The sequence below is a fragment of the Nestor notabilis genome, unplaced genomic scaffold (genome assembly GCF_000696875.1).
Source record: "Nestor notabilis isolate BGI_N333 unplaced genomic scaffold, ASM69687v1 scaffold6209, whole genome shotgun sequence".
NCBI lineage: Eukaryota > Metazoa > Chordata > Aves > Psittaciformes > Psittacidae > Nestor > Nestor notabilis.
The window spans coordinates 61409-74507 of record NW_009943204.1 but is presented as its reverse complement, the minus strand read 5'-3'; the positions used below and the strand labels follow the sequence as shown (position 1 = coordinate 74507).

The 13099-nt window shown below is 40.2% G+C and overlaps 1 protein-coding gene across 1 annotated transcript in view; it reads right to left on the bottom strand.

Moving 5' to 3' along the window:
* Window positions 1-13099, bottom strand: part of SEMA5A (sema domain, seven thrombospondin repeats (type 1 and type 1-like), transmembrane domain (TM) and short cytoplasmic domain, (semaphorin) 5A) — a gene marked incomplete at its 5' end in the record, with an annotated part of 87550 nt that overhangs the window by 15425 nt on the left and 59026 nt on the right. Inside the window, one exon of the mRNA XM_010021803.1 lies at window positions 9922-10140. Within this exon, the coding sequence (XP_010020105.1) occupies window positions 9922-10140 (219 nt within the window). The remainder of the gene's footprint in view (window positions 1-9921; window positions 10141-13099) is intronic.

Genomic DNA, 13099 nt, shown 5'->3' with positions numbered 1-13099 from the left:
GAAGAAAGGGGGTGGGGGGGAGTGAGCGAGCGGCTGCGTGGTTCCAGGTTGCCAGCTGGGCTTGAACCATGACACCTACAAATCAAGAAAGCATTTCCTTGCTAAGAACCAGAGTTGTAAAAACTTTTGCAAGCAAGGTATCTGGCCTCTGAATAGCCTGATTGGACAGATGGGATTCATGGAATCTGATATTATATTCCAAGTTCATCATTTAAATAAGTTATTTCCATTATTAAGGAATTCAGTGATTGCTAATTTTTTTCTAGGATATATTTATCAGCCAAATCATCTAGCTATACAGATGCATGAGAGAGTTTTATACCACCTATCACAAATAAATATTGCATCTTGCTAGAGTGCTTGACTTGTTCTCTTATTCATACAGTAACTGGAAAACAAACATGTCTTTTTCCATGAGACAACTCTCTTAATGCAGTATTATGCAAGCTCATATCTAAGGAAGCCACAGGTTATTCTTCTTCAGTGAAGGTGAAATATACAGTGTAATTTTATATCAATTTCAAGACATGGTATCTTTTATTTAGAAGTTGCCTTTTTTTTTTTTTTTAAATTATGCCAAATAAAAGCAGAAGCTGTTACCTAAACTATTCATTTCATGCAGTATTAAGGCTCTTCCTTTCCAGATACTCTCCTTTTTCCTTTTTTTTTATTTTTGAATTTTTATTTAAAATTATTCTTGACTAACTCAAATGAATAATCTGAGGGTATCTGAGGGTATTTCTGCTATTATGTATAGACCTGCACGAAACAGAATGACAGCCTGAGACTGCCTAGACAGTGTCTGCAAACATTACATGTGGCTTGTTCACTGTAATGGAGACAATGACCCCCAATAGCTTCTATTTCTTTTTCAGTGGACCAGAGTGAGCACTTCAAATGCGTGTGCATTTGAAACTGCCATCTGCCATCAATCTGTAGATGGCTGAGAACAAAGAGACCGATGTGACATCCAGGAATGTCACCGTGTTCCACAACTGCAGTGATCATGGCTGTACGATAAGACTTCAAATGTAAAGGGAGAAGTGGGTCTGGGGAAGATGGGAGAAGACAGAGATAATATAACAGACAATGTTAGATTTAATCATGGTTGAACTGGACAATGTAATTATAACTGCTTTCCGTAGGGATTATTTACTTACAGGCTGCCATCCTAAATCTCTAGGAATTTCAAGGAATATCACAACTACCTTTTTCATTTGTTCCCAGAACTTTTCCTTCTCAGCAACAGAAGATGAAGCATCATCACGGTTAAGTAAGATCAAAGGAGTGGATATTTACTGCTTGAGTTTTTACAAGACCTAAATAGAGCTCTGTGGTTTCTTTCATCTTTCTTTAAAGTTGCTTACCAACACAGCACCATCTGGGTTTTTTGTTGGTTTTTTTTTTTTTTTTTCTTTTTTCCTTTTGTCATGGAGTCCTTAATGTTACTTCTGCTTCTTATAGGAGAAAAATAAAACAGCTGCAAGGAAAGCTCCAGTCACTACAGTTACTTTACGTAACAGTTTTGTAGAGCTGTTGGACAAAAGAAAGTCGTTAAAGGAGTTCCACAATGAAAGATACAAGGAGTCCTTACCTTTTCTGGCAATTACTGAGGTTGGTCGCTTAGGGAAGAAAGCACCCTTCAGCTAGCAGGATGCTCTCAAATAATGCTCTTTCCTTTGTAGTAAAGCAAACAGTTTTTTGCCTGTTTGCTGTTGTTAATGAATATTTCTTCACTATAATGAAAAAAAAAAACAACAACCAACCAACCAAACACAGGGAAGAGGATGTACAAGAGAGAAAGTGTACAAAAAAGGGATCTTCTGGGGACATGACAAAACATCCACACTACTGGAGAATTTCCAAGAGACAATTAAGTAAACTGGATACCCTGCTATACACTTTGGGGTTTACAAGGAAATAGAAGGAAGCGTGGGCAGACAACACACTGACCTCACCTGCTTTCATGAAAACACAGATGGGATTGCAAGCTCTTTCCATAACTGTCTGGTCTCATTTCAAGTTTAAACAACAACCAAAACATCTTTGTTTTTTTGGTGTATGCCTTTGGGTTTATAACTTTTCATGTTCATCTTTTTGAAAGTGTAGCAAAAGAGAGTAAAAAAAGCTGAGAGGTCAGTCTTTTCTATACAGATGAAGGAGTATAAATAGAGGATCAGTTGTCCATTCCACCCACAGAAATGCTGTTGTGCTTCCCACTGGCTGAGTAGAAGTCAGATCCAGGGGTACTGGGTGTTGGGCAGCCTATAGACCCAGGAGAGTACTGCTCCATTTCAGAGACTTGGGGATCATTCCACTTCATACCACTTAGTTGATTGTTTTCTCTTAATCCTGTGGGATATTGCTGCAGGTTTCAGTGTGGAAAAGAGCAATTTTTACATCATAGTCTGCAAAAGCAAAGTTTTGTTTCTGTGATGCTACAGACAACCTTTTAATCAGAAAAGCAATGTTGGATGAAACAAACAGTCTGCAGTGCAGAAACACAGAAGGCAAATTAATGCTTCTTAGGAAAGTACAACAACAAAATCTAAGGATAAACACAGGTTTAGGTCTGTAACAGAGACTCTAAGTTAGAAAAGCAAGAGTTACCACCAAAGGGCAGTTCAGCCCTCTCCTCACTGGCTACAAAAACAGCCTAGAGAGATCAGTGCATACGGAGAGATGGGCTCCAGCAGCCTGAGAGGCAAACTATATTGGATTGGAGATTTAGGAATAGTTTTTGTCTGTTTCTTTAAACATATTCCTCTTTCCTTGTGGCCAAGTACAACTGCAAGGAAGAAAAAAAAAAAAAAAAAAAAAAGAAGGAAAAACCAAACAAGCAATAATTTGCTTTAGGGATGCATAAATAACTTAAACAGTCTTCCAGGGAGTTTTGCATATCTGAAATTATTGTTATTAGCACATTCAGTGATATATGAATTCACTCAGCTCTTCTCAGCCATAATGTCACAACTATACCAAAGTGCTTCAAACAAGTTTGAAACCGTTAAGATCCCAAAGTATTCTCCTGAAGTAACAGAATTCCAAATCTAAGAGATTTCCTTTCCCTCTGATCCACCTCTGTGCTCTGAGAAGAGAGAAAAGGAATTCCTGGAGCTCCTGCTACTCCATGGCGTTCATGTAGCTAAGCTTTAAACTCCTAATTAAGGCACATGAGCCAAGTGTCCCTATGTGCAAAAGAATAAAAGAAAAGGCATCAAGAAACAGAATGAAACAAAAATGAAGCAAAAGGTGTCTTCCTACAGTAATAAATGAAGATATGCAGCAAGTGCTCTAGCCGTGACGTTCAAATCTTGGAAAACATATGGAAGGACTGTGAGAATGAAGACCTTAGGTGCACTGTAAGAGAGTATCAGGTTTGAGATCACCTTAGGAACCGGAATGTGCACAAGTCCATGGGACCTGATGATATTCATCTGTGAGTCCTGAAGCAGATGGCGAATGAAGTTGCTAAGCCACTGTCCATAATATTTGAAAAATCATGGCAGTCAGGTGAAGTTCCAGATGACTGGAAGAAGGGAAATATAACCCCCATTTTCAAGAAGGGGAAGGTGTAAGACCAAGGGAACTACAGACCAGTCAGTCTCACCTCTGTGCCTGGCAAAATCTTGGAGCAGATTCTCCTGGAAACCATGGTGGGCACATGAAAAACAACAAGGTTGGTAGGTGACAGCCAGCATGGCTTCACTAAGGGGAAATCCTGCCTGACCATTTGGTGGCCTTCTATGATGGGGTTACAGAACTGATGGAGAGGAGTAAAGCAGTTGATGTCATCTTCCTGGACTTGTGCAAAGCATTTGACATTGTCTCACGACATCCTTGTCTCTAAAATGGAGAGACATCAATTTGATAGATTGACTACTCAGTGGATAAAGAATTGGCTGGATGGCCACATGCAAAGAGTTGTGGTAAACGGCTCAATGTCCGATTAGAGACCATTAATGAGTGGTGTCCCTCAGGGATTGGCGTTGGGAGCAATCATGTTCAACATCTTTGTCAGTGACATGGACAGTGGGATTGAGTGTGCCCTCAGCAAGTTGGCCGACGACACCAAGCTTTGTGGTCATATTGATATGCTGGAGGGAAGGGATGCCATCCAGAGGGACCTGGACACGCTTGTGAGGTGGGCCGATGCCAACCTCATGAAGTTTAACCAAGACAAGTGCAAGGTCCTACACCTGGGTCGGGGCAACCCCAGGCACAGCTACAGGCTGGGCGGGGAAGAGATTCAGAACAGCCCTGTGGAGAAGGACTTGGGGGTGTTGGTTGATGAGAAACTGAACATGAGCCAGCTTCACTTTGTGGTCACAGTCCAGAAAGCCAACCATATCCTCGGTGGCATCAAAAGAAGCGTGACCAGCAGGTCAAAGGAGGTGATCCTGCCCCTCTACTCTGGTCTTGTGAGACCTCACGTGGAGTATTGTGTCCAGTTCTGGTGTCCTCAACATAAGAAGGCCATGGAGCTGTTGAATCAAGTCCAGAGGAGGGCCACGAGGATGATAAGAGGGCTGGAGCACCTCTCATACGAAGACAGGTTGAGAAAGTTGGGGCTGTTCAGCCTGGAGAAGAGAAGACTGCGTGGAGACCTCATAGCAGCCTTCTAGTATCTGAAGGGGGCCTGCAAGGGTGCTGGAGAGGGACTCTTCGTCAGGGACTGTAGCGATAGGACAAGAGGTAATGGGTATAAACTGAAACAGGGGACGTTTAGGTTAGATATAAGGAAGAAGTTCCTTATTGTGAGGTTGGTGAGGCACTGCAATAGGTCGCCCAAAGAAGTGATAAATGCTCCATCCCTGGCAGTGTTCAAGACCAGGCTGGACAGAGTCTTAGGTGACATGGTCTAGTGTGAGGTGTCCCTGCCCATGGCAGGGGAGTTAGAACTAGATGATCTTAAGGTCCTTTCCAACCCTAAACACTCTATGATTCTATGAATACTGTGAACTACAACAGAATACCTTATGTTTGGTTATTAGTATCTTCAGGAAAACAAATCTTTTAAATAGTAAATGCCTGTAATTTTTGTAAATTTGCAGAATTTACCACTCAAACAATGCTTCTCTTCATCATCTGTTTCTCTTCATAACGTAAGTATCTTGCAAGCCCCAAGGATCACAAAACCCTAACACGTCTGATTATAGATTCCTTTCTTTTCATACTGACCGTGTATTAGTAACTCAAAGAAAATAGAAATGTCAGTGGGTATTCACAGATCCTTTCCAAAGTTATTGAAGCTCTTCAGTGCTTGCCAGCTCATCTCTATTCACCACATTTCTTAGCCATTAAAAAGGAGCTGAGGCACACGGCCAAAGCATAATTTGCTAGTGCAAGACAATAGTGGAAATTCTCCTGCCCCTCAAAGTAGTTTGGCTGCACAGAAACCGAGTACTGGGAACAGGCCTTACCCTACGCTGACTCCAAAACTAGTTCTGCAGGTTATTTGGGACAGTGTTAGTCAAAGACAAAATTGTACGAGGGATCATTCTAAAGCTTGTATGATACAGACAAATCATATTCCTGGCCATGGGTACAATTTCTAGCAATTTTCTGTCACTATTCCATTTACTATTATATATTGAGCCTTCAAATACCATGAAAAAAATAATCCGCCCAGTGACTGCTATCAACCCGCATGTCACTGGACCATTTACTTTGCTACAAGCTGCAGGAAAAAATTCACTGTTTCTCCCTCCTCTACAGGCTCAAGAAAAATTTAATAGTAGCTGCTGAAGGCAGGTCCTTGATGGCTTCGGTATTTCTTTTTAAGTTCTGGGATCCTGCAGCGCCATAAATTGGTGGCTATTAATATATTAGTAAGTATATTTAAAACAAGGCTGCAAGACACGTAACCAGACAGAAGACTCTTGTACACTTAGTGATAGCTCCATGAGCTTTTTCACTGTGTCATTTCTTTAAAGCACTTTCTATCTTCCAGGGTGACACTGAACCAAGATTAATTCATTTAGAAGCAAAAAGTCCTACTGACTTTTAGTATGACTTAAGCACTGATCAGTATATTTCTCCATCACTCATCTTTCTCAGCAGTTTACATCACAAGGGGTTGATCCTGTCTGCAATATGTAGAACAGGAAGCAAAGAACCTGAGCCTGCACTAGCAGGAAAGCTTCTTCATGGCTGCCATCTCAACCCTTCCTACTAACCACAAGATTTCTGAAAGGCTTATGACTGGACTGGACTGTAACTAAATGGTTCTGTGCCAGCAGAGAGCAACTAAATCTGTCCTTAGCCTGAGGGAGCTCAGGTAAATCTCAGAAAGCAGCAAATTCTTTGTTGCATCTTTATTTCTAGTACTATGGCCATTACTCTCAAGTCAAGGCCAGAACAAAATCTCCTCACATTCTTTAGCCTTTCTGTCTGCACCCCACTTTTTTACATGGGCAACAATGAAATACGCAGAGTCCCTGTTTTTCTCCCTGATGCTCATGCTAGCAATAAGGCCCTGACATGTTTACTCCTACTCAGTTCCTGCAATTCCACCTACAGCCTAGTCCATGTGAGGAGGGTACAGGCAACACCACAATGAGACCTACACATGTACCAACTTTTCTCATAAACATCTGAAAGGGCTGTTTGATCAAAGCCCAACAGGGACATTTTAGAAACTCACTTAGATAGCTAAGGTAAGACTGACTTTATATAGCTGTCCTAAATATAACTATGCAGAAAATGAAATCCAGTCTGCAGCACAGTAGTTAATAAGAAGGCTGAAAATTGATCCAACTGTGGTTTCTCTTTCTGGCTGCTCTCCCCTGTGCCACTGCTGTGAGGTCTGCTAGGGTTGTACTCATGGGCCTGGAACAAAGGCTCTTCATCCATGTATTGCTTATGTTTCCCCTTTCTTTATGAGGTCTTACAAATGTCAACCTAACAGATATCCACATTTACTCACCAATTTAACTTTCTCCAATTTTCATTAAAAATTGAGAGAATTCAATTTCATCAGTATGCTTCTCTAATAAAAATTTATTCCCTTTCTACAAATTTATAATCAGAACTAATTTATGGATAAGCCTTATTCTGCAATCATTTTTTATTCTCCCATGTCTTAAAGAAAGAAAAATAATCAATTACATCTACTGCTTGCAATGTTTTCCCTTCAGATTTATCTGAGATCTGACTTAGCCCCTTACATTTCTTCTTAATTACTGGCAAACAGTAGTTCCACAATTGAGGAACTTGGTGATTCCTTGCAGGCTATAATACATCTAAATACTTTGTTCAAACTCTACATCTTCATTTAATTTTGCTTTGCACTAAAAAGAAAAATGAAACTTGTCTCTGAATAAAGTTATTAGACATATTAGGACATACCTTCATGTTTCCGAAAGGCCTATCACACTTTATACCAACTGATCTTTAAAAATATTTTCAAATTCAGAGATATCAGAAAAGGAAATAATTTTTATATAAAACACAATTTCAAGTTCTGCCTAACAACTTCATGTATTTTTAGTTTTGGGTTCTGGCTACCTTATAAACAGCAGGAGCCTCTATATAAAATTATGTCTGTGCAACTATGTGTTTTACTTGTTGGAACAATTTCCTTTGAAAAAAACATAACAGTCTACCAGCTGCAGAGCTAATTAAAAATATCACTTCTGAAAACCTTTAACTTATTTAAAAAAAAAAAATCAAGAAAATATTTAATTTAAGAATCAATAGCAAGAGATGAACTACAAATCTGAACCCATTTTATAGATAATCTGGGCCCATTTAATGAATGTACTTCAGTTACTGCAGTATGATAACAATCAGATCTCTCAGTGCTTGTGAGCAGACCTGCTAGCTATTACTACACTACTCATCTGCTTCAAAGGAAGCTGAAGGCAGTGTCTGACAGAAGGATTCCCTTCACAAGGGAAGAAGAAACCATGAGGAGGTATTCTAGCTTGTTTCACCGACTGTGTGCATCCCTGGGGAGGCTTGCACATGTTACTACAGTGTTATCCTAAGTCTCTGACCTATTGCATTACTGTCAACCTTCAAAATTTTACGTGGATGAACAGTTCAGCCACATGAAACAGAATTGTTTATAATTTTATTATTGTACAAAAGCAAGATGCTATGATTGCAGTTTGGGAACTAATGGATTAAAGCATGCACTAGGGCTGTGCAAATGTGGAGAAGATTTGGGCCACAATTTTATAATTCTCTGCCAACTGTTGGTTCTCTGCTGATTCCCTTTCACCTCTCTCTCACACTGCTTTCTGCAGAAAACATGGTCACCCTTCACTCATCATGCCTCTAAACTCAGAAAGAAGCATATAATCTGTCCCCTTGATCTCCTCAGGTGCTTACACTGCCAGATGGAGAAGCTGTACAATGAGCATCTGAAGAATGCAGCAAGAAAATTTCACCAAAAAGTGCTGGTTTCTTATGCCCAAGTGCCTCTTTCAAAACCTTGATATCTCAAAGGGTATTCACCCAGACCAAAGCAGGGATTCCCAAAAAAACTTCCCTTTGGATTTGCCCCACCAGCAGGAGAGATGGAGGCCTGAATGCCTTAGGGGGCTGCCTGAGGCATTCAAGTTGCCAAGCAATCCTATTGTTCCCATTAGCCATTAAACTGCAAAGAAGTTCACTTTCCCTGAACAGACAGAACACTTGCAGAGCGCCTGCATTTGTGGGCTACCTGCCAAAACATATTCTTTAGGTCCAGTTCAAGATGCAAAAATTTTTCAAGAAACTGTATATTCCTGAAAGGGAAGCCCTGTCTTCTGCACAGATCTACTGCTTAAATTCTGATGCAGAGACTGGACAGTGATTGTCAAAGGGCTTAAAAAGCTTAGGAAAAGCACTGCTATTTTAAGATTAGACTTAAAATACATTAAAAAAAATCTATGATTTAGGGAACATAGTTTAACTTGTAACCATACATATAGAGAGACACACAGATAAATACACTCACACGTATGTTTTACTGTAGTAATATACATATGTAATGTGTATATTTCCATAGTAATCCTTGAGGCCCACACTTAAGAAAATGCCAAAAGTTCCAAGTGTTCAATAACAAAATATGCTGCTCTGTTACACACAAGTAATACAATTAAAGATGTATAAAAGCTTATTTCTAAATTTAATTTTTGAGTCTCTCATTGTCCTCCTTCCTCTCTATTGTTTCTTAACTTGAATTTTTTCTTCCTATTCCAATTTCACTTTCTTTTGTTCATGTTTTCTTCTCTACCCTTCCCCTTTCTTCCACAAAGCCTCTGCAAAGCTCAAAAGCCTTTGAATTTGGATGTCTGTTTTATGAAAAGTGGAGGCTGGCTGAAACCAAGAATTCCCCCCCCCCCAAATGTCTAAGATACAATGATTTATAATCCAAATCAGTTTCTTGAAAACATATATTCTATTTGTAATCCTTTTCAAAGAATCATAAAACAACATCCAAAGAAGGAGAAGCTCAAGATTCCAACAATCTTTGTGGCCTGCTTGAGTTATCATCTAGTTGGTGATCAGTTGGTGAACCTTATTTGCTGGAGGCTCTACAGTCAGAAGCTAGCACAAATTTAATGCCTACAAACACTCTGATGAAAATGATATTTTGAATTTAAATAAAGACTAGGCCAAATTTCTCATATCTCACCAGATTTCTTATGTCTTTTTTCCTCTATAGGTTTACTCATTAAAATTATATTTTTATAGTCAAAGTCTCACAAGTGAAAAAGGATATAGCTGTTAAAACTGTTGACGATAAACTGATTGACATCACATGGGAATCCTACCCAAATCCACTTAATATTTTAAAGGTAAATTTGAGCTATAATTTATTTAAACAAAAACAACCCCCAAATCCACCAACTAAAAAACCCCAACCAATCAAGCCAACTATTGCATGATATAGCCTTGAAGATGATACTCTCTTTATCTGACTCTTACCTGGACAAGGCAAAATGTTGCATTCCTGGTACTCTAGAGATGGTCCAAGGCAAGGAAGTCCTCCGTACTTGGGCTCAGGATTGCTGCAGACCCGTTTGCGATTCCGTATACCTCTACTGCAGTCACGACTGCACTGAGACCATGGAGACCAGGGTGACCAGGCACCGTTGATGGTATGAGCAGAATATCGTCCAGAACGCAAGAAGTCCCCTGACAATCCTAATAAAATAAGGATTGCAAAAAACATAAAATACTGAATTAAAACAGTATCTCACCTCAAAACAACGTTTTCGGCTTCAAATTTACTCTTAGGCTTCTAATAGTAATATTACCAGGAGTGTCTTGTCCTTCAGTCTCACAACCCAAGCCTTAGTTTAATCTCAAGAATCTCTTCCATAATATAAATTTCATAATCACTTGCACAGAACTACAGTGAAGACTTGGATCCAACTCCTCACTTAACGCTTTACAGCTGCATTGACTGAACTAAAGTCAATTTACTCCACCTGAGGATGATAAAAGTTCTTTCTCTTGCACAGGAATTGTCATATGAAATACTCCAAATACAGTACAGAGGTATTATTGCCTCTGTTTTAGAGGAAGAAGGTGGCACAGAAGACAGGACTGAGCTGCCTGTGGCCATTCCCTTAGCCAGTTTCCCTGGTCATACTTGCAGGATTCTGCCCACTCGATCTACCCAGCCTGTGCTCGTGCCCATGGGTGTGCTCATGGGTGTCCTTGAAAGCAATGCACTGTACTTACCTTAAACATAATCAGAATTTAGCTAGTGTATTGCCCAAGGAAGTTGTGAATGCTTCATCCCCAGCAGTGTTCAAGGCCAGGTTAGACAGAGCCTTGGGCGACATGGTTTAGTGTGAGGTGTCCCTGCCCATGGCAGGGGGGTTGGAACTGGATGATCTTACGGTTCTTTCCAAGCCTAACTATTCTATGATTCTATGATATCAATAATTTCACAAAGTCTAGTAAGACTTCCCTTTTGTGTAGAGCAATGTTTTGCCACTTTAAAAAACAGTTTATTTTCCAATGAGTTGAAATGTTCTAAACCACATATAGGCTTATGAAATCAATCCAACAGATGATAGAATACATCCTAGTTAAAATAACTATCTGGCAAGTGGAAAATATCTTTTCTAAGTGAGTTTAGTACCAAGAAAAGGCATTAACTTAAACAGCGATGGATGTTGAATTCTACTATTTATCAGTGAAATGGAAACACACAGAACTTTGTTCACAGCATACAACCAATATGCCTGGATGTAGCCTCAGGGGAAGTTCTAATAATCCACAGCTAATTTGAGTTAATTTTGAGCCAATTTCAGGCTTGATCCTGCACAAAAGAAGAATACCTCAGCTGTACTCAGCACAACACTGAACTCACTCTTGAGCTGTAGCATTACCCGTAAGCACTACTACTAAGCATCTCCAGAAACACTACTGGGATTTCCTACTGTTGCCAAAGCAGTTCAACCTTCCCCAGTGGAACCTGGAAATTCTATGATCAGTGGACCACTAACTGCTGCTTTTATTACAAGCACTTATTTAAGTAGTCATGATGAGAGAAGGTGCTGTGAATGGTACTTAAAACAGCAGAGAATGTGGCTGCCTGTTTATGCCAGATCTTCAGTATCGTCAATATAAGTACAGATGAATGGTACCATCAATAGTGGAAAAATGCAGGGGATTGTTTGCAGCTTAAACTGCAGCACAAATTTTTATTCTTAAGAAATTTCTTTATGCCCTACCCACAGGCACAGGCACTGTGGGAGTATCAAATGGAGCTAAAGAAACTGAAGATGTACTGAATCACATACTGGAAACAGCTACAGGCAATACTGTGAAGAGTCTGCCCAACAGGAGTCCTGGTTAATTCTCAGGATTTACAGGACCAATACTGTAGATAACCAGAATGGAGGAGCCCCTCATTTGCAGTGTCCAGTACTAAAACAATTACACCCTGTTTCTACCTGTGGTTATGGCATTAGTAATAATGCTTAACTTGTGCCCTAAGAAGTACATTATAATATCCCAAAGTAGATGAGGCTTTGCATATTTTTATTCAATAACTGGCAATATTGGAATGATGATACAGCAACACAAAAATACTTGTAATAAGAAACTGTTTAAAAAGAAAACAGCAGAATAGCAATATAAAAATCATTAAAAACGGATAAAACCTTTCAGTGATCATAAAGGGTAACTATTTCTCTCCTGCTGAGCTAGATTCTACTACACATATACTAAGAGCAGCATTTCAAGAAACATGGCATACACTAAAATCCAAAAAGGGAGCAAGTACAATATTGTACAAATCGTACAAGAAACAATATGGGAATTATGAACACAGGCCCACTCTCCATCATTTTAAGACCCTTTTTTTGCAATTTTCTATCACTTTGTTCATGGAAATGTCAGGCTTATGCACAGTGAGATGTCAGACTTAGTAGCAGTCTTCCAGTACCTAAAGGGGGCCTACAAGAAATCTGGAGAGGAAATTTTTACAAGGGCATGTAGTGATAAGACAAGGGGGGGATGCCTTTAAACTGAAAGAGGGGAGATTTAGATTACACATAAGGAAGAAGTTCTTCACTGTGAGGGTGATAAGACACCGGAACAGGTTGCCCAGAAGAGCTGTGGATGTCCCTTTCCTGGAAGTGTTCAGCGCCAGGCAGGATGGGGCTTTGTGCAACCTGGTCTAGTGTTCCTGCCCCTCTACTCTGCTCTTGTGAGACCTCACTTGGAGTATTGTGTCCAATTCTGGTGTCCTCAACATAAAAAGGACATGGAGCTGTTGGAGCAAGTCCAGAGGAGGGTCACAAGGATGATTAGATGGCTGAAGCACCTCCCGTATGAAGGCAGGCTGAGAAAGTTGGGGCTGTTCAGCCTGGAGAAGAGAAGACTGCATGGAGACCTCATAGCAGCCTTCCAGTATCTGAAGGGGGCCTATAAGGATGTTGGGGAGGGACTCTTCATTAGGGACTCTAGTGGTAGGACAAGGGGTAATGGCTTTAAACTCCAACAGGGGAACTTTAGGTTAGATATAAGGAAGAAGTTCTTCACAGTGAGGGTGGTGAGGCGCTGGAATAGGTTGCCTAAGGAAGTTGTGAATGCTCCAACCCTGGAGGGGTTCAAGGCCAGGCTGGACAGAGGCCTGGGGGGC